The following is a 21,493-nucleotide window of genomic DNA, read 5'->3' on the forward strand; positions in this document are numbered from 1 at the left end:
CGGTTCAAGTAGGATTTCTGGACCATCTCAGATACTCTGTGCTCACTGATAATGCCAAATTCCACGTGGGTCTTGGAGTTCAAGTTTTGCAGTGACGTGGCCTAAGTTTTGACCTTTATATTTACTTTTACAGAGCCATCCAGATGTAAGGCTGGATAGGTGTTCATAAGGTTCATGAATTTGTTCTAAACCAGCAGTCTCAAATGAATAGCAAAGGAACTTTGTAACAGTTGTCCTGAGAGCTTTTACAAAAGCAAAGATGTAGATTTGGAAGACATAGGAGTAGAGTTGATGGGAGTTGATTATCAACTCCTTCAGTTTCAATACAACTTGTAGAGCTTGGTCTCTCCCAGCCACACTGGATTTGCCTTTTCCAGGTTGCAGGTGTAACAGTTTAAGGAGCCTAGGTCAGTGGCTTGAGCAGTGGGTTAGTGGCGCCATCTGCTGGGAAGGAGGTAGAGATGTAGGAATGTTGATCCAGAGAGTGATTGATGGAGAAGGAAATTGCAACCCACTTGAGTGTTTTGCTGGGAAATCCCATGGACAGCGGACAGAGGAGCCTGATGGGCCACAGTCCATGGGGTTGCAAAAGTAGGATATGACTTAGCGACTAAACCACCACCCCCCACCACTTGAGGGTGACAGAGGAGGCCCAGTGGGGTCATTCGGGTGGCTGGTGGGAATGAGGAGGAGTCTTCCCCTGTCTTGAGCAGCGTTAGAGGTTAGGGGTGCGGGGAAGGTGAGTTACTGGAAGCAGATCTTCAGGCGCTTGCCTCTCATGGGTGGAGAAAGGGCGAGTCGCTGGCGGGAGACTTACAGTCAAAAGAGAGTTTTACATGGTTTTCTGGTTCTGGTTGAATTCTGTGCACCCCGTTTTGTGCACACGGATAAGGGTATTTTGAGAGCTCTTAATCGAGAGGATGATGTAGAAAACAGTCCCCCTTTGTCAGAAATGCTGGAGGATTTCAAGGCTCAGGGGAAGGAGGGAAGAAGATGGTAGAGATGAAGGGCAGAAACTCCGAGGAACAGTTTTAAGGGGACCCAAATTCATTTTTCATTCTTTTCCTTTTCAGAAGTAAAGAGAACGTCATCCTGTGTTATTGACAATCTGTTGACTTTTCTTCTCTAGGTGCTTTTAGACCAGGGGTTCGCTACAACTTCAGAATTTATGAAATTTCTACAAAAAGGATGGCGCATTTATTAGAGAAAAAAGCTGGCTATTTGGAGGAACTGGGTGAGTTTAAAGCATTTACTGTGTCCATGGGTAGGCGTGTTCAGGACACTTCAGAGACTCTTTGCTTCAGCTTTAGGAGAATTACAGCACCTATCCTAATTCTCAGTGTGCTATTAATTCTGACCATTGGGCTTTTTAAAACATTAATTTTTAATCATAAACATAAAACAGTTTCATTAAAGACAATTCATGAAATGTTATGCAAAAGAAGACAAAACTCTGGCCGACTTTGCCACCCAATAGCACATATCCAGAATTAATGTTTTGTGTGTGTCCTTTCTCAGTACAGGCATATACTTTTATATAAAAATCAGATCTTACTCTATGCAGGTTTGTAAAGTCCTTTTTGACTCATGTCACTAAGTAATATTTAACTTTTCAGTCATTATGAGTGCAAACTGCCTCATTGTTTGCATATGGCAAATCACCCATCTTTGGACTTTTAGGATGATTAATTCTTTTCAATTAAAAACTATAAAATTCACCCTCAGTTTTCTTGTAATCTCTAATATTCAATCTCTCTCTTTTTCTTGGCCAAATCCCCTTATCCCTTATATGACTTACCATTATTTTAGCTGAATCTTTGTCCATTGCTCTGATAATGGTTTTTAAATAAAGTCCTAGAGGTCAAATAAAGTCTGACACTCTTTCCACTGTTTCCCCATCTATTTCCCATGAAGTGATGGGACCAGATGCCATGATCTTCGTTTTCTGAATATTGAGCTTCAAGCCAACCTTTTCACTCTCCTCTTTCACTTTCATCAAGAGGCTTTTGAGCTCCTCTTCACTTTCTGCCGTAAGGGTGGTGTGTCATCTGCATATCTGAGGTTATTGATATTTCTCCCAGCAATCTTGATTCCAGCCTGTGCTTCTTCCAGCCCAGCGTTCCTCATGATGTACTCTGCATGTAAATTAAATAAGCAGGGTGACAATATACAACCTTGACGTACTCCTTTTCCTATTTGGAACCAGTCTGTTGTTCCATGTCCAGTTCTAACTGTTGCTTCCGTCTAGTCAAGGCTATGGTTTTTCCTGTGGTCATTGTATGGATGTGAGAGTTGAACTGTGAAGAAAGCTGATTGCTGAAGAATTGATGCTTTTGAACTGTGGTGCTGGAGAAGACTCTTGAGAGTCCCTTGGACTGCAAGGAGATCCAACCAGTCCATTCTAAAGGAGATCGATCCTGGGTGTTCATTGGAAGGACTGATGCTAAAGCTGAAACTCCAATACTTTGGCCACCTCATGCGAAGAGTTGACTCACTGGAAAAGACTCTGATGCTGGGAAGGATTGGGGGCGGGAGGAGATGGGGACGACAAAGAATGAGATGGCTGGATGGCATCACCGACTCTGTGGACATGAGTTTGAGTGAACTCTGGGAGTTGGTGATGGACAGGGAAGCCTGGCGTGCTGTGATTCATGGGGTCGCGGAGAGTCGGACACAACTGAGCGACTGAACTGAACTGGAGAGGTCAAATGCTCGAACCAGAAGATTTAAGCTACTTAAATACAGTTTTATAGTTTTGAAGACTCTTGGCAGATATACTGTGAAATTGCTGCCCCTCTCAGACATTGTTCTTTGATTCCACCAGCAAGGTGGGCAAGTTTTGATCCTCTCATATGATTGCTCATTTAGCTTCTTGGCAGCCAGGGTCTCACACCCACCAGGAGCTGGGAGGCTGGGTCCTTGGTTACCTTGCATCAATCAGACCAGCTCTCGGTATTCTCCACTGAGTGGGTACTGTCCCAGACAGGCAGGAGGGGTGTTTCTGTGTGTGCTTGTGGGCACAGGCCAGGCGGGCACCAGCCTATGTGCTGAAACAGGCTCAGGGCAGCCTCAGAATAAACTCTTCCCCCACTTGGACAGCGCCTTCCCAGGTGGCACTAGTGGTGAAGAACCCTCCTGCCAAGGCAGGAGACCTAAGAGTTGTGGGCTCAATCTCTGAGTCGGGAAGATCCTCTGGAGGGGGGAATGTGGCCCACTCTAGTCTTCTTGCCTGGAGAATCCCATGGACAGAGGAGCCTGGTGGGCAAGGTCTATAGGGTTGCAGAGTAAGACACGACTGAAGCGACTTAACACACACACACATACACTTGGACAACTGTGAGTTGCCACTGCCTGGAAACTAAAACTCCCTTCAAAGCCACCCTGACCTCTTCAAACATAACCCTTCCTCCTCCCTTTGCCCCACGTCAGTTCTTTCTCTAAACACTGTTTAGAATTCATGCGCAGAAAAAAGTCTAGGGAAGCCTTTCTTTTTTGCTGTGTGACCTTGCACAAGTTATTGAATCTCTTTAGGCATCCATTTAGAGGCAAGGCTTGAACAGGACGAAGCTTGTTCCTTCCCAGCTCTCACGAACAAAGTCAGAGAAAAAGATAAGAGTCCGTCACTTGTCATGAGCACCTATAAGAGTGGGCTGTGGTTCTACCTTCAATTTACATGAATGCTCTGAGACTGCTTCCAAATTGTGACTCTTACATTATCTCAACTTCCTTTCTTAGCTCCTTCATACAACCCTCAAGTGGTCATGAGTAACTTGACCTCCCACTCCTTCACTCTGAGTTGGAAGGATTATCCCACCGAATCTCAAACCGGTTTTATACAAGGGTACTATGTCTACTTGAAATCCAAGGCAGGGGAGAAGTGCCACCATGGATTTGAAAAGACAGTTCTTCCAGGTGACACTTTCTGTTTTGTTTTGTTTTCATCTATTTACAGTTTCAAGATCTCCTTACTTGAAATCATTGGAAAGGCTACCAGCCATCTCTGATCGTGTCCAGGCTGCTTTCTGTGCATGCATGCTCTAATGATCGAATAGCGTCCTTAAATTAGTAGGGTGGACAGGATGATGGGGTCCAGGATTTTAACTTACTTAAAAACAATGTGGCCCAGTATTTTTAGAAGCACTTGAAGTACTCCCAGCTCCTTAAGAAAACCTACTTACTGCTCAGGAAACTTGCTTGCTAACCTCATTTTCTTTTTTTGACTTTGTTAAAGCTTATCACAATGTATTCTAAGTAGCTCTGGCAAGCTCTTACTTTCTCTCTGGCAGATTTGAGTCCCCCCGCCCCCCGGGCCCGCCCCCCCCACCAATCAGGAGCAACTCTTGCTTAGTGGAGTGTTTGTCTTGCTTGCCATTTCCCAAACATCTTAGTGTTCCCAGTGTGATGAAATTATGATTCATTTTTGATTGGTTTAGAAATGTTGGCAGTGCCAAGTCCACTACTGCGTGACTGTCTCACAAGATCTTTATTACACTCTTAAAACTCCAATACTTTGGCCATCTCATGCAATGAGTTGACTCACTGGAAAAGAGTCTGATGCTGGGAAGGATTGGGGGAGGGAGAAGGGGACGACAGAGAATGAGATGGCTGGATGGCATCATCGACTCAATGGGGGTGAGTGTGAGTGAACTCCAGGAGTTGGTGATGGACAGGGAGGCCTGGCATGCTGTGATTCATGGGGTTGCAAAGAGTCGGACACGGCTGAGTGACTGAACTGAATCATTTTTTTCTTCTTAAAAAAATTTTTTTTTTTTTTTAAAAAAAACCACAGATAATTCAGTATGTTGCAAATACACAATTGACAACCCGGATGAAAAGACATTTGTTGTGAAAGCCCTACAGCCAGAATCTGTCTATGAGTTTCTCGTCACTCCTTATACAAGTGCTGGTGAGGGTCCCCTGGATGACTTCACAAAGGTCACAACTCCGGATGAATACTGTGAGTTTTTCCAAATCAAAACTCTTCTCTTAGGAGTTCCTGGGAAACTGACAAATGACACACACAGTTGTGGACTTTGTCTAGATCAGGAATGTTTAAACCTTTCTTCTCTGTCTCTCTCTGTCTCTTTCTTTCTCTAGATGAAACTCATGAAAGAAAAAAAAAAGTTACACAGAATCCCACAACATACAATAGATAAGAGTGAAGCTAATCTGACTGATCTATGGCCTAGAAACTTTCTCAGTCCCAGAACAGTTGGAAAATCACAGATAGAATATTTTAGTGTTGACTTGGGAAGACCCTTATGAGTTCTGTCTAGAGAGGGGTGGGGGTGTTTTGGTCAGCAGAAATATATGTACATGTGAATGACGTGTCAGCCTTCAAATGCCCTTGTATGATTTGCTTTTATAAAAGCGGATGTTTAACAACCTATCTGCACTGTTCTTTGGTGGATTTGCAAGCAGTGAGAACAGGAAGATGGTCATTTATGAAAATGAAGTACAGGTTGATATATATGAGAAATAAAAGTAGAATAATTACCTAGGTTATGACTTAGGTAACTTAATCAGGCCCGAACTAGAAGGGGTGCATTAGTCAGTCTTTAATGAGTAATAAAATACCTTGTCGTACTGCAGAAGACTCTTGAGAGTCCCTTGGACAGCAAGGAGATCAAACCATTCAGTCCTAAAGGAAATCAACCCTGAATATTCATTGGAAGGACTGATGTTGAAGCTCCAATATTTTGGCTACCTGATGTGAAGAGCCCACGCATTGGAAAAGACCCTGATGCTGGGAAATATTGAGGGCAGGAGAAGGGGGTGACAGAAGATGAGATGGACATGAGTTTGAGCAAACTCCAGGAGGTAGTTAAGGACAGGGAAGCCTGGTGTGCTGCAGTTCATGGGGTCACAAAGTGTTGGACACGACCTAGTGACTGAACAACAAATAACAAAAGTACCTCCAAATCTCAGTGGCATACAGAAACAAACCTGTCTTTTCATGCTCCTGGCTTGGCTGACATAGGTTGAAACAGGTGGGACTCCAGGCTTCAGGCACGTTTAGGTTTGTTCCATGTAGTTTGTTAGTTCCCTGAGGCTCAGGTTGAAGGACAGTGGCTCTCAGGGAGCAGCTCTGCTCATGCATCACAGGAAAACGAGAGCAAGCCAACCCTAAGCACACTCAACTCAGCTACCAGCGTGACCACTCCTCACCTCCCATTGGTCAAACCAAGTCATGGCTGAGCCTCCAAGTCAGGGGGTGGAGTAGACTTCTCATACAGAGAGGGAGTGAAGAATGGAGAGTAATGATCCATGCTGTCAGGAGAGGTGACGAGTCTGAGCCACAAGTATTAAGGGCAAATGGATCCCTGTGTTGGCTGGCTGGTGTCTCACCACCGGTCAGACCGCACTCACAGTGAATCTTGCACAAACAATTTTGAGGCATAACAGACATGTCAAACTCATTTCTTTGAGGGGAAAGCAGTCACTAAAAACATCCCTTTCTGTTCCCTTCTCCAGCCCATATACTGTTACACATCATTCTCCCCATGATTTTCTGCGTTTTGGTCGTCATGATCACCTGCTACCTAAAAAGCCAGTGGTAAGTGTGTGGGGGAACGTTTTATCCAAGAAGAGAGTCAAAGAAAAATCTAGAAAGGAATTTAGTAAGATAGAAATCACACCGGATCATATGAGGCAAAGTGTTCGAAGGGAAAGGACAAAGGGAGATTTGGTAAAAATATGAAAAATTTTGAATAATCTTGTTTATCAACAGATAAGCAATAAGTCAGTACATAAGTAAACTATTTGAAAATATTGCAAAACTTGTTTAATAGCAATAACTAACATTTATATTTCACTTTACCATGTGCTTGGCAGTGTTTTCAGTGCTTTATATGTAACAACTCACTTAATCCACCCAACACCATCACTGCCATAATGATCTCCACTGAAACAGTGAGGAAATCAAAGCATAGAAAGGGTAAAAAGCTTGCTTAAGGTTACAGTGTTAGGAGTGATAAAGCAAGGGTTAATCTGACTCCAGGTTTCTCACTCTTAACCATTCCACTCTATTGCAAAATTCAGTGTGATTTTCACTGGTTTTCCAGGTTGAAGGACAAGTGTTATCCTGACATTCCAGACCCTTACAAGAGCAGCGTCCTGTCATTAATAAAATTCAAGGTAAATGCTGGGAAATTCTAGGGATACCATGTACTTATTAAAGACCAACCCAGGGGTTGGGCTATAATAATCATACATTCCTAGACCTCCTCAGGAAGATATAACAAAGCAAGAGCCACCCCTGCTCCCCCAGCCATGAAATGAGTGAACGCAGCTTTGATTTCTGTCAGGGGCTATCCTTTGGTTTTCAGCATCACCTCCAGATAACTTGTGACCAGGATAAATCACACAAAAAAGTGAAGCTCTCAGTGCATTTCACATACTTTATATACTGTGATACACACATATTATCTTTGCTCATTTTCTGTTTCAGGAGAATCCTCATATAACAATAATGAATGTCAACGACTGTGTTCCAGATGCTATTGAAGTTGTAAACAAGCCTGAAGGGAGTAAGACACAGTTCATAGGCACTAGGAAGTCACCCACAGAAACTAAAGGTACTAAGCCTACCTATCTTGACCTGCTCCCAACAGAGAAGAACTACTCTGGCCCTGGACCTTGCATCTGTTTTGAGAACTTTACCTATAATCGGGCAGCTTCTGACTTGGGTTATTGTGGACATTTCCCAGTAACCCCTCAAGCCCCACCCTGTCAGCTGGGACCACTGACTTCACCTGAAAATTTACTAAAGACGCTGGAACAAAACTACATGAACTCCCTGGGAGAAATCCCAGCTGGAGAAGCTAATTTGAATTATGTATCCCAGTTGGCTTCCCCCATGTCTGGAGACAAGGAGAGCCCACCAACAAATCCACCAGAGCCAGCACTCTGTTCGGAGTATAAAATGCAAATGGCTCTTCCCCTGGGTCTGGCCTCCCCTCCCCCAGGTGAGGACAGCAGCCTGTCCTCCACTACCCTCTCAGATCCAAGTCAACGCCACTAAGCGGAGTCCCCACTTCATGTCCGCATGCTGCAGACACTAGTCGCAGCACAGCTGGCACTATTCCATCACCAGATACCTCGGGGCTTAATCCCACTCAATTATCACCACTGGAAGGTCTGATTTATATGATTTTGCTAGGTTTCAAAGGTCAGAAGCTATGAAATTTAACATTTGTGCTTGGAGCAGGCTTGCTGTGGAAATGGCAGGATCGTGGGAACAGGCTTACCTTGCTCTTGGGTGTTTCACGCTCACCTTTATGACAGCAGACCTGGCACCTGACAGAGAGACAGACTGCATCCACTCAGTATTGGACAGGGTGGCTATGGTCCTTGAAGTTCAGCTTTTGGCAAGAAAGCATTTCCAGTAAGTTTTACCACACATTTCATATCTGAAGGGTAAAGGAACTAGATTTCAGGCCATAGAAGATTTGTTATGGGAGCATAAATTGTCAATGTTAATTTATTCTGGGTGTGTTTAATGAAGTCACGTATTTGAGACCAAAACAGATTTTAGACTTGCTTTGAAGTGGTGACAGTAGTAAGATGAACTCTTCCTATTAGACCTTATCTAATAGGTAAGACATGCAAATGAATTGATGAGATCCCCACAGTTGTCCGTTGTTTACCACAGTTAAGGAGTGGGGCTGGCACGGAATCCCTGCCTCAGTGTCAAGATTATAGCACTCCTACTTAGTAGATATGTCTTCTACAATTTTTGATGACTACCTCAGAATAGAAGGAAAATATGTCATTAATTCCATTCACATTTTATGGCTCATCTTTTTTTTCCCCAAGAACTATGATATATACATGACCTGTTTTCAGTAAGCCTCTTTTGGATTCTCCAGTAGGTTGTCTGGGCCAAGATAACACCTTCACTGTCTCCTTATATTCCTATGATGGTATAACTGCAAAAGGCTACACAGAGTGGGAGCTCCTTAACGGCTTGGCAGCAGCTTTGTCTCTTTGAACCAATATATGCAAAGCACCTACCTGCTGTATAGCAGTGTTCAGTCATGCTAGAGTTCCTTCCCCTTCTCTCTGCCCAACAACCCTTAATGTTTACGTATCATATTTCTAAATAAGCATGATTAGGGGCTCCTTTCTCTTTGCTGTGGTGGAGATGGCGCTGCCTGTGCCTCCGGTACCAAATGCCCTGTGTCACACTGTTCCACACTATGAAGAACAAGAGAGAAGGAGCCACAGCTGAAAGGAAGATGGCTGTTAACTGACCTAAATATATGCAAACCAGGACTTCTGCTCATTCAACTTTTTCCTTCCATATAACTATGCTTTTGGCTGGAATAATGGACTGTGTACACCTAACATAGTACAAACAAGTATCTTGATTAGTCTGTTTTGAGAAGACTTTGGGGCCAGTATTGTTATCATTTAGCCTCTTTGTGTCTGTCATGATGTAATCATAAAAATACATAGAAACATCAATGACGGTGATGACTGATTTGTAAGTAGTATCTTTTGTAAAGATTTTCTTTAGAAAAATAATGCACAAAACCTTGAAGTCATTTCTGTTGCAGTAAGCCTTAATTAAAATATTTCATCACTGCATTATTTTGTGTTTTCTCTATATCAATGAAGTGAAACTCTTGCAATTATCCTAAGTGATAAATCACATTCTGAGCTTACTAGAAATGTAAATTCCTAGGTGCCACCACAGATCTCCCAACCAAAATCTCTGTGGCACAAGGCCGGGAATACATCCCAGGCACTCAGATACACACTCAACTTTGAGAATCACTGACCTGAGTCAAACAAAGATGTCTTTCTGAAATGTAACAACACACCAATGGGAAATGGCTCGGTTTATATAACTTTGTCCTTACAGTATCACTATGACCCTAGTTTTGGCTCTAAACATTCCTTTCCCATGTCCATAAATAACCAAATGACAGTATTTAAAGACTATATTCCAATTAACAGTATTAAGAAGTGTTATTCAGAAACTTTGCAATTTGTGTCAGAATTACCAGGATTAAAAGAAAAAACCAACTTGTGGTGAATTTCAAATATAGATAGAAATAGTTTAACAAACTCTTATGAACTATCCCTGGTAGCTCAGATAGTAAAGAATCTGCCTGCAATGCAAGAGACCCGGGTTTGATCCTTGGGTTAGGAAGATCCCCTGGAGAAGGGAATGGCAAGCCACTCCACTATTCTTGCCTGGAGATCTCACGGACAGAGGAGGCTGGTGGGCAACAGTTCATGGGGTTGCAAAGAGTTGGACACGAATGAGCAACTTAACACTACTACTATGTACTATCATCAACCCCAATAGCCATTAAACCATGGTGGTTTTAGTCCATCCATCTCCCCCCTTGATACGATTTTGAAGCAGATCATGGTTTCATTTGTAAATGTTTTTCTAAATTGGCTTTACTTTTTCTAAAATAGCCATAATACCTTTTTAATAATCACACCTATGAAAAAACAACAGACTCAAAAAATGGGCAGAAGATCTAAACAGACATTTCTCCAAAGAAGATACAGATGGCCAGAAAGCATATGAAAAGATGCTCAACACTGCTAACTTTCAGAGAAATGCAAATCAAAACTACAGTGAAGTATCACCTCACATCAGTCAGAACGGCTACCATAAAAAAGTCTACAAACAATCAATGCTAGAGGGTATGGAGAAAAGGGAACCATCCCTCCATCACTATTAGTGGGAATGTGAATTGATACAACCACTGTGGAGAACAGAATGGAGGTTCCTCAATAAACTAGAACTAGAACTACCATGTGCTTGGGCTCCCGCTCAGTCGCTTCAGTTGTGTCTGATTCTTTGGTGCTCAGTAACTTCGATCGTGTCTGACTCTTTGCAACCCAAAGGACTGTAGGCCACCAGGCTCCTCTGTCCATGGGATTCTCCAGGCAAGAATACTGGAGTGGGTTGCCATGCCTTCCTTCAGAGGATCTTCCCAGTCCAGGTATAAAACTCACATTTGCCTGCATCTCCTGCGTTGCAGGCAGCTTCTTTACCCACTGAGCCACCTGGGAAGCTCTTGTGATTCAGCACTTCTAATCCTGGGCATATATCTGGAGAAAATAATAATTTTACATAAAGTAGGAATTTTAAAACCTTCAAAGAGGGATTTCCCTGGTGGTTCAGTGGTTGAGACTCTGTGAGTCCACTGCTGGGGGCGTGGTTCAGTCCCAGGTAGGGGAAGCAGGATCCAGCAAGGCATGGCCAAAACAAAATGACAACCTTCAAAAAGATACAATTGAAAATATAAAGCCTTCAAACTTAGTAGTTAAAATAGTATTTACAATAAATATATCCCCATTTAAAGGACAATTGCTACATTTAAGCAAACGTAGTTGTCTTTGTCCTCTAAGCATTAGAGGAAGTTTTCATAATTTTGTTTTGTTTTGTAAATCAATACAGAATTAGTTGCTATGGTCTGAATGATCACCTCCCTCCCCACATTCCTACATTGAAATCCTAACACCCAGGGATGATGGTATTAGTAGATGGGGGTCTTTGGGAGGTCATGAGGCTAGAGCTCTCATGAGTGGGAATGATGTTCTTATAAGAGACACTACAGTTTCCTAGTACCATCAAGCCTTCAAGGACAAAAGACAGAAGAAGTCTGGGACATGAAGAGGGCCCTCACCCAAATATGTTCACACTCTAATTTCACATTTTCAGCCAACAGAATTGTGAGAAATAAATTTCTGTTATTTATAAACTGTCCAGTCTTTGGTATCTTGCTATTGTTGTTCAGTCGCTAAGTTATGTCCAACTCTTGGTGACCCCATGGACTGCAGCACTTCAGGCTTCCCCTGTCTTTCACTATCTCCTGGAGTACTTTATACACCAGAGTTTAAAAAAATGAAACAAACTTTCTGAAGCTCAGCTATATTGTCAGTTTTCAAAGATGAGCAGTATGATAATGGTTAAGTGTGCTTTTTAATTTGAGGGACAACTACATTTTTGTTGAAAAACAAAGTAGAAGGCAATATGAAAATGATACACATAAATGTGTTTAAAAACCAAACTATCCAAAATAAATCTATTTCTGAATACATTTTACCACATTCAATCAATGATTACAGACCCTAACTTTGACACTGAATTTTTTTCTCCAGGATTGACCTTTTGCCACTAGGTGGCTGTTGGCTAGCTTACCTGATCCAGTTTCTGTGAAAGTGAAAGTCGCTCAGGCATGTCAGACTCTTTGCGACCCCATGGACTCTACAGTGCATGGAGTTCTCCAGGCCAGAATACTGGAGTGGGTAGCCTTTTCCTTCTCCAGGGGATCTTCCCAACCCAGGGATCGAACCCAGGGTCTCTGCACTGCAGGTGGATTCTTTACCAGCTGAGCCACAAGGGAAGGCTAAGTGAAATCAAATAGCTTACACAGAAAAGTTACCATCATACCATCATTGCTCATTCTATATATTAATTACTAAAGTCGGAATTGTTCTGAAGATAGATCTACTTTATCAAACCTTTCGCAATAACCTGAGATAAAAAAAAAATAACTATAAAGATGTTTGATTAGATTATGAAGTATTTATAAAGTATAAATACCTATTTTAAAACATTTGGAACAAGTCACTACTCATTTGAAAAGACCCTGATGCTGGGAAAGACTGAAGGTGGGAGGAAGGGAACGACAGGATGAGATGGTTGGATGGCATCACCGACTCAATGGGCATGAGTTTGAGTAAACTCCGGGAGTTGGTGATGGATAGGGAGCCCTGGTGTGCTGCAGTCCATGGGGTCACAGAGTCAGACACGACAGAGCGACTAACTATGGGTTACTGAACCAGATTCTTATCTGTGTATCTAAAAGTCACTTTTACCTAGAGTTACATATAACAGCCTCAGTGGTACATAAATCAACAATGATGGTTTTAAAATCTGAAATAGAACAATGACACAAGTTTAAGAATTTTTAAGTACATTTTATTAAGAATGTATCCCTTTGATAAGATTATGCTTCAGGAGGCTTTTAATGCCCTTGACATAAACTGTACACATTATACAAAAACAAGAAAACCACGAAAAAAAATCAAGGTGAGCAAAACCATTTAGGGACAAACCTTATTTAAATTATACACAACTCAATGAAATATTCTTACGGAAAATATATAAATACTTTTCTTTCTATGTTACAGTTATACAATATAAATCAGATTTCAATGTCTGTTCAGTGACCTACAAACACCAGAACCTCCAAATATGTAGCAGCGTATTACTAAATAAAAAAGAAGAAACTTATGTGGTTAGGGAGCATTAAGTCTGAGATTTTTTTCACAGTCCCTTACCACTTTTCAAAACTAATTTACATCATTTGTTTTACAATGCAGCTTCAGGGTTTCTGACAGGCCAATAATGGAACATTTTTCAACTATTATCTATGAAAGTTTTTAATCTCTCCCCTCCTCGGCCCAAAGACTTTGCATTTTGTGCTAAATCAACCTATTAGTGGCAAAATTACAAGATATACTTTTTTGGCATAAATTATATTTTTCAAATTAAATATTTTATAAAGAAAGTCAAACAAAATGTGCAATTTATGCGTGCAGTGGCATAGCTATCCACCTACATTACAAAAATACTCTAAAGGGGAGAAAATCCACATTCATTAAAGAAACCTACTATGAATGAAAACTACCCTGGGAACCTAGAACTAAAAGAAAAAACAAATGCTTCTAGAAAGATTCTCACACAGATGTTAATGTTGTCTGATAAGCATTGCTATTAATTTTATTGGTATGCTTTTATAATCAAACTCTCACTGTAGTGACAGTCTTGAAATGAAGCTGGTAATAATGTATTTCCTGAATGGAGAGACAAGGGAGACCTTTCCCAACTGACATTTTGGAAGATCTGAAATGTTCTTTTTATTCCAACAGCTCTTATCAAACTCTCTCAATTAATTCTTTTTTTCCCCTAATTTAATGGATTGTGAATTTGAGACAAAACTGGAAACATAGGACAAAAGGGGAAAAACCTTACTTCCAAAGGACCTTTCCCAAGGTAGTTTACAAAACTCTCACACAAAATTAGCACCTCACTCTCACCATGCAAAAGTAACTGCAGTTATAATTTGGATGACAGTTTGATTGCTTTTTATTGCTTAGTGATCTGTGCTTTAATGTGGGGATAAAAGGCATCCTCTGAATGGAATGAAAAAAATTTTTTATATAAATAGCAGTAGACAAATCTGAATAAGTATTCACACCTCACTGTTGAACACTTTGCATCTGTAATATGCCCTGAAAAACTCAGCTTTAATTACTTCAAGCTCTGGATAAAAGAGCTGAAAACTATTAAAGCCACACCATTTCAAAAGGACTTATACATAAGATGTTAGAGTAACTAGTAAAATAAAGTATATACCTCCAAAGAGCCTCTTTTAATGTCAATGTCTTACAGAATGCCCTTATGCTACCAATCTTTGTTAGAAAATTTTTTATTAGGGAGAAAAGACTTTTTCCCCCTTCAAATCTACCTAAGCATAAACAGGAAGTAAAAGTATAAGAAATTTTAGACCATGTTTAATTACAAATACTAATTTCTAATTTCCTTATTTATCAGTATTTACTTAGTATGTGAAGCTGAAATCTGTTCTTGAAAAAAATTTCAATTAGAAAGAACAATTCACTTTACAATTAGAAATTCACAGTTTATAACCAGCACAACTGCCCAGATTCCTCCAAATTATTCAATAATTACCAGTAGTACAAATTTATATGGACTAAGATTAATTCTAAAATCTTGAAAAACTACAGTATTGACATTATTTTGGTATTTTATAGTCTGGTAATATCTATTACATATAGATGCTTTTTTCAATTATTTCTGTTACCACTGACAACATCCCTAATCTTTTCTGCTATAATTTAACATTTTAAACACCTAAGTAAATCACTTGGCACTGCATGTGAGCATTTTTCATCGTAAAAGTCTACTTTTATACAAATAAGTACTTAAAGAAAACGTATTAGACCTGTCAGTGAAACATGGATAAACCAAATAGCACTATACACTTAATATAGACATCTTTTTTTTTAATTACTGAGAACCACAAAGCTCTGAGTATCTCCCCAAACTAAGTGCTAAAGGCAAATATTATGATATATACATACATATCTTTCAAAGTAATAATCCAAAAAACTGTTCAGGCTAATAGTAACAAAGACTTCATTTCAGGATGGATGAGTGAGGTGGGGTCCAGGGATGAAGATGTGTGTGTGTGTGTATGTGTGTGTATAACAAAAAAGAATTTACTGTTAACTTTTGAGGGATTAAACCACAGATTTTATACTCTATATTAACTGAGGTAGTGTTTAAAAATGAATGTCTAAAATATGTTAATCCCATCATTAATAAGATTACTACATTACCTCCTTTGGAGTTTTAAACCACTATTTGGTCTAGTATCTCTGACATTTGGTTCTCTGGAAGGCAGTTTCATCATCCAAGACCAAAGACCAAGGTAACAGGCAACGTTCTTAGAAGTACTGTTGACATTTAAATAAACACGTGGGTTCAGTGATAAATTAAAAGTTAAAAAAAAAAGCATCTGTTTTATCTTCAATTGGATTTTATGAAGGAAAATCTGAAGAACCACTTTTTAACGTAAGCAGCAGCTTACAGCCCTTATCTGCTTTGTTATAATGTAAGTTGCTACACAGTGCACATAAGAACAATTCACTGAAGTGCAGTCAGAGAGGTGTTATGAAGTGAGATGAAATGCTTCATCTCAATCGGAACTTTCAGTGCCAGTAAATTAAAAAAAAAAAAAATCTCTGTGAGTTATGCTTTCTAGTTCACAGGGTTCTTTACAGAGATCTCAAAGAACAAAGAACAAGCCCATTATAAAAAGAACTGTAGTAAGGGAAAATACTAGTCCCCGTACTATGACTGTGTCAGAGCTAACGTGTAACTGTAAAAATGGTCTAAACAAATCAATTAAAAAAGGGTCCTAATCAGTCCAGCTGGATTTTTTTTCTACTTATATATAGACCTCAAAAAAGATCCTTTCATTTACAAGCATTCTAATGATGATGGCCATGCTTTTTTTAATATACAAATTTGCATATATGTTTAATTCCTGTAAAGATTTCCAAATATCTTTAGACATACACAAATTAAACAAACAAATAAAACTTTGCCCTCATCAACTTTAACAACTTCACAAATGTGATAAAGGCAACTACTGTACTCATAAACTCACCTATCACTGCATTTAGTCTGTGCAAAACAAGAACACTGATATAAAAATTAAATTACTGCTGCTTTAAAATTTGGTACTTAAGGCTTTTCACTACAATTTTTAATCGTAATAATGTTTCACCAAGGATTTTTTAAAAAGAAACTATGGCTCTTCTTTTCCCATGGAATGTATAAATTGTAGGCAACCTTATCTTTTCCTCAAGAGATCCAAGGTGTTATTTAATGCTTTCTTTTCCTTTAGGCCTAAATTAATAGTGCTTTGTTCAAGTTCCTGTTAAAATGGTGATGTGAGAAGCTAATGGAAATGGAAGTGCACTGAAAAAATATGCATTTTATAAATGAAAAATACTGTAAATTATAAAATAATTTTCTGATTTTAATCAGGAACTGTAGTGAAAAACCTTAATTGGTTCAAATAGCCTATAATATAACACATTGCAACAAAACTGAAGAGATGGAAAACAAGTAAGAATCTTTACGTAAGTCTAGTCACATAAAAATAACTTAGAAGTCCTGGTTGTTGAGGCTCTTCTTTCACTTTGAGGTTAAAAACCTCTGAAGTAGTGTTATAAACATGAAGAAAAAAGTGGAAGGGCCAAAGATCCCCTTCTAATACCAGCAGTTACAGAACATCCCATTGCGCTAACAGGATGCAGCCTCAAAGACACTGATTCCTGGCTTCCAAAATTAGTTAACAAACAAGGCATCTTTATATTTACCCTAAAAAAGGAATTCAGAAATAATGGTGTGTAGGGTGCTTCTGCATACCGTACTGTTCCACTGTTACTATGCTCTTAAAATGAAAAGTAGAAAACCCATGTAGGTACTCAGTGCTTGGATCTTGCATACAATGGTAACTAAAACTCTTAAAACTGTGGCAATGAATAATGAACCCCTAAAGGGGCTCCACAGAGGGGAGAGGAAGTTGTTTTGGTTAGGGAAGTCCGCAGTTCCAATTGTTCATGTACCAGTAATTGCTGGAACAGCGTATAGAAGATACTCCTGTCTTTGCTGCCCAGTCAGTCGGCTTTTTTGAGGCTTTTAGAAGTCCACAAATATGAATATATATATATATATATAGTCTACATCTATATACATCATAAATATGAGGTCAGGATTCAGCAGATGTATCAACTATAGGTTGCTTTGGTGGTATTGCCAAGACAGCCTCTGCTTCTTCATGCATCTAGGGAAGAAGTGGTAAATTATTAACGACTTTCTAGTCTATCAACAGATATAATCTCAAAACTTTTAGTTTAATTCAAACAAATATTTTTGAAAGATAAAGTTCAGAAGTACAAATCCTACTTACTTGTAAAAACTGTACATCCTGAAATAATTCTTGTATGAACCTCCGACATGGAAGTCTAAATGTGCAATGCGACAGCAAATGGGAAACCTCAGAGTAAAGGCATATGTCATCAAATGTTTGAGGATACTTCTCTTTAATTCTAAAATGAAAGAAAAGACTAGGATGTGATAAAAATTATAGTAATGACTTACCTATTTTCTTTCAAAATATCATTTTTAAATATCTTTTTCCTCTGGATATACAGATCAAGTGACATATCTGGAGTGAGGGCACAAGAATATAAAATAGTAAATATTCCTACCTCGCACTTAAATTATAACTATTTTAAGTTTGGGCTATCTCTTAAAATGATAAAAACCCAAACACTTCTTAGAAAGTAAGAAATACTCTTTTTCACTGGCCTGAGAAATTACAAAATTTATTTATTGGCCTAGAATAACTCGAGTATTTTTAAAACTAAGCTTTAAAATAGAAATAAAATTTTAATGTTAAACTGAAGTTACACTTTGACTGGGCTCTGTCTTTGTATCTTTAAGCATTTAGTAGTGGTTCTCGCCTGGTCCAGCACCTCAGAACCAGCAGTGGGGTGGGCTAATACAGGTGAAGGACCCTCTACACTTAAAGCTTCTGGCCAGGAGGTCTGCAGTGGGGCCCTGGTATATGTGCTACTACATTTTGTAAAGTCCAATGGGAGACCCTGAAGTGCATTTCATTTTTTGAGGACCATGGCTTTAAATAGTGCATATCAAAGATGTTGAAGATAGCCTGAATATTCTTTTATCATGTTGCTGTGATTTAGAAAAGCAAAAAAAAAATTCTGCAACTTTTATTAAAAGAAAGGAGTAAAAATATGGAAAAATTAAACCAAGAAAATGTCACTTATTTTTATGTAGGCCAGCTTTTCTTGAGCTTTATGGTCTCAGAATTATTCTACTTTCTTAATAATTGTTGAGAAACCCCAAAATCTTATTTTTTGTGGGCCATGAAAGGTGAAAGTGAAAGTCACTCACTCGTGTCCAACTCTGTGTGACCCCAAGGACTATACAGTCCATGGAATTCTCCAGGCCAGAATACTGGAGTGGGGGAGCTTTTCCTTTCTCCAGGGGATCTTCCCAACCCAGGGATCGAACCCACATCTCCCACACTGCAGGCGGATTCTTTACTTTTACTTTTGTGAGCCATAGCCATCAATAATTAACATACAAGAAATTAAAATTTAGAAAATTTCAAAACATTGATTCATTTAAAAAATAAAATCATTACATGTTAACATAAATACATATATTTTAATGAAAAATAACTATATTTTCCAAAACTAAGAAAGTGAGAAGAGTTGTTATTGTTTTACATTTTTATAGATCTTTTTAACGTCTGGTTGAATAGAAAACAGTTGGATTCACATACCTGCTTCTGCATTCAACTTATTACCATATGTTAGTTTGGTTGAAGGAGATGAAGAAAATCTAGGCTCACTCAGATATGCCATGCAGTTGAGAACTACTGATGTAAAGCTAATTGATCAAACTTTTAAAATATTCATCATAAAAAAGCAAAGAATACTCATGCTCAAAGTTTACTTACGTTAAAAGCCCAGTTTCATGACATTTAGTTGAAACTGAACTACTCAAATTAATGACTAATCTCAGAACTTCTTTGCGAAGGAGTATACGGCACATTGGTGTATCATCTGGAATTGTTTTAACACCTGAAAAGATCAAAATATTTTATCTGTATCACAACAGAAAATTACTATAACTCATGGAATTTGTTTTTAAACTTTACCAAAGATACATATAAAACTGAGATAAACTGCACATGACCTGCCAATCATGTTGGGATCAAAATTCTTTCTAATGAAAGCAGACAGCTAAGCGAGTATGTATCAGCAGCTGATACAGGTACAATAGTTGACTAAATGTACCTCAATAAAACTAAGCTGTCATAGATTTGAGACAACTAATTAACAGCACTCATCATTAACAACAAACAACTAAGTATAGTTATATTAACAAGGTTTGGATTTAAATCTGAAAACTTACCTAGTAGCAATTCTGTACTTTTGGTGCTGCTGGCTGAGCCTTCTTGAGACACTCCATCACTGCATCCAGAAATGCCAGAAAATTTAGAGGGAACTACTTCTAAAGGATTATGGATAGTCTGCTCACACCAATCAGAATATGGAATGTCTTGAAGGTCTGAAGAAATAAATTAATTCAATAAACAGATCAAAATGGCTTAATTCCTATGCTTGCACTATATACCACAAAGGAATGGCTCCTTGTAATTTCCTTCCAGTCTCTTCAATAATTATTTTCCAAGGTAAAGATTTTCAAAGTAAATTTACAGACTGCTCAGATAGTAATGTGTTAAATTCTAAAGACATTTATACATAAGTTTTATTTTCCTAAACTACAAAAATAATAAATATGTGTTTATTTAATTCATATAAAGATATATATAGAATAAGTGAAGGTCTTTTACTTACCCCTTTTCCATGCCTCTAACCCCTAAACTAAATAGCCTTCTCCTTAAATATATAAAAATTCAGATCTTCTGCTATTTTAAATTTCTCTTTCCTGCTCTTTAGGTGTATAAGTGAGATTACACTGTATCTATTATTCTATCACTTGCTAGTCCTACCATTTAATAATCACCAATATAACAATCATAGTTCTCCAGACTTATCAGTTCCTTCCATAGGGTTAAACTTACTATACTATCCATGCATTGCTAAGGTTTACTCCTAGATGGGAATTTAAAATCAACTAGACATCTTATGTGGCTAAAATAACATTAATATTTTTTATTTAAAAGTTCCCTAAGCACTTAAACTAAGTGATTAGAGCAAATGGAAATCAGGAAATCTTCAGTTATCCTTTTAGGAGGTAACACTGGGCAACCCAGAAAATCATGCAACCTTAGTACGCTAAGAGATTCAGAGAGAAGAGACATCATCAGTCAAATGGTAAGGCCTCTTGATAGTTAGTCCTATCCTCTTTCCACTACAGTACACTGTCAGAGTAGTAATAAGGGTTTTTTAAAAGTCCAGGAAACTAGACCTACATCAACACATACTATTCTCCCTATGCTGCTTTCAGTAGAATAGATATCACTACCTCATCTCACCTTTAAGTACTTCCTAAGATTAACAGTGACATAACACTAAGCAGAATATGTTCTGGTTCCTCAGGATATCAACTTAGCATAGTTTTAGTATCTTGGTTACTAAGAAAATCATGCATCTGTCAGGTACTTAAAAGTAACATATGCTATTTAAATTATACACTGATTTTAAAAATAAAACTACTGCTAAAAGATCTGAGAACTAAAGATGTACTTAAAAACCAGTAATGCTGAATAACCAGTTAAGAAATGACTATGTTATTTTGAACTCAGTAAGCTTCCCAGGAAGTAAAAAGACAAAATATTCCAGCACAATGAACAATAAGAAAATTATACTTCCTTTGTCAACATTGTTTCTGAAAAGTTATAAACATATTCATTTCAGCCTCATCTTCAACCAGTGATGACTCCTAACATTCTAACCTGTTACAACCACATTTTATTTCTAAAGATATCATCCATTCTTATTCCCCCCCCCAAAAAAATCACGCCTCTAACTAAACAAAGCCAAAAGAATTAGTTTCTCCCACTGTGGTGGTGTAGTTGCTAATCATGTCTGACTCTTGCAACCCCATGGACTGTGGCCTACCAGACTCCTCTCTCCATGGAATTCTCCAGGCAAGAATACTGGAGTGGGTTGCCATTTCCTTCTCCAGGAGATCTTCCTAACCCAGCAATCGAACCCAGGTCTCCTGCATTGCAGGCGGATTCTTTACCAACTGAATTACAATGGAAGCCTCACTGGAGTCGTCTTCACATCTTCTCCCACTGGAAGATGTGAAAAAGCATCCTAAGAATAGTGGTAACAGAAGGCTTTTAATCCA

The 21,493-nt window shown here is 38.8% G+C and overlaps 2 protein-coding genes across 8 annotated transcripts in view; one reads left to right on the plus strand and one right to left on the minus strand.

Moving 5' to 3' along the window:
* Nucleotides 1-9,468, plus strand: part of OSMR (oncostatin M receptor) — a 68,059-nt gene extending 58,591 nt beyond the window's left edge. For 2 of the 5 annotated variants that reach the window (XM_055422151.2, XM_055422148.2), the window contains 6 exons: nucleotides 1,130-1,234; nucleotides 3,736-3,912; nucleotides 4,790-4,957; nucleotides 6,475-6,556; nucleotides 7,065-7,137; nucleotides 7,451-9,468. In XM_055422151.2, coding sequence (XP_055278126.2) covers nucleotides 1,130-1,234; nucleotides 3,736-3,912; nucleotides 4,790-4,957; nucleotides 6,475-6,556; nucleotides 7,065-7,137; nucleotides 7,451-8,023 — 1,178 coding nt within the window. In that variant the 3' untranslated portion in view covers nucleotides 8,024-9,468. The remainder of the gene's footprint in view (nucleotides 1-1,129; nucleotides 1,235-3,735; nucleotides 3,913-4,789; nucleotides 4,958-6,474; nucleotides 6,557-7,064; nucleotides 7,138-7,450) is intronic. The other 3 variants (XR_008685425.2, XM_055422152.2, XM_055422150.2) reach the window with 3 other exon arrangements.
* A 3,465-nt stretch (nucleotides 9,469-12,933) lies between these two features.
* RICTOR (RPTOR independent companion of MTOR complex 2) overlaps nucleotides 12,934-21,493 on the minus strand; it is a 128,689-nt gene continuing 120,129 nt past the window's right edge. For all 3 annotated transcript variants that reach the window (XM_055422140.2, XM_055422139.2, XM_055422141.2), the window contains 4 exons: nucleotides 19,586-19,741; nucleotides 19,128-19,251; nucleotides 17,547-17,685; nucleotides 12,934-17,420 (listed from right to left, as the gene is read on the minus strand). In XM_055422140.2, the coding sequence (XP_055278115.1) occupies nucleotides 17,346-17,420; nucleotides 17,547-17,685; nucleotides 19,128-19,251; nucleotides 19,586-19,741 (494 nt within the window). In that variant the 3' untranslated portion in view covers nucleotides 12,934-17,345. The remainder of the gene's footprint in view (nucleotides 17,421-17,546; nucleotides 17,686-19,127; nucleotides 19,252-19,585; nucleotides 19,742-21,493) is intronic.

This window comes from Moschus berezovskii, chromosome 18 (genome assembly GCF_049115385.1).
Source record: "Moschus berezovskii isolate FMDL1 chromosome 18, NW_MosBer_1.0, whole genome shotgun sequence".
Taxonomy (NCBI): domain Eukaryota; kingdom Metazoa; phylum Chordata; class Mammalia; order Artiodactyla; family Moschidae; genus Moschus; species Moschus berezovskii.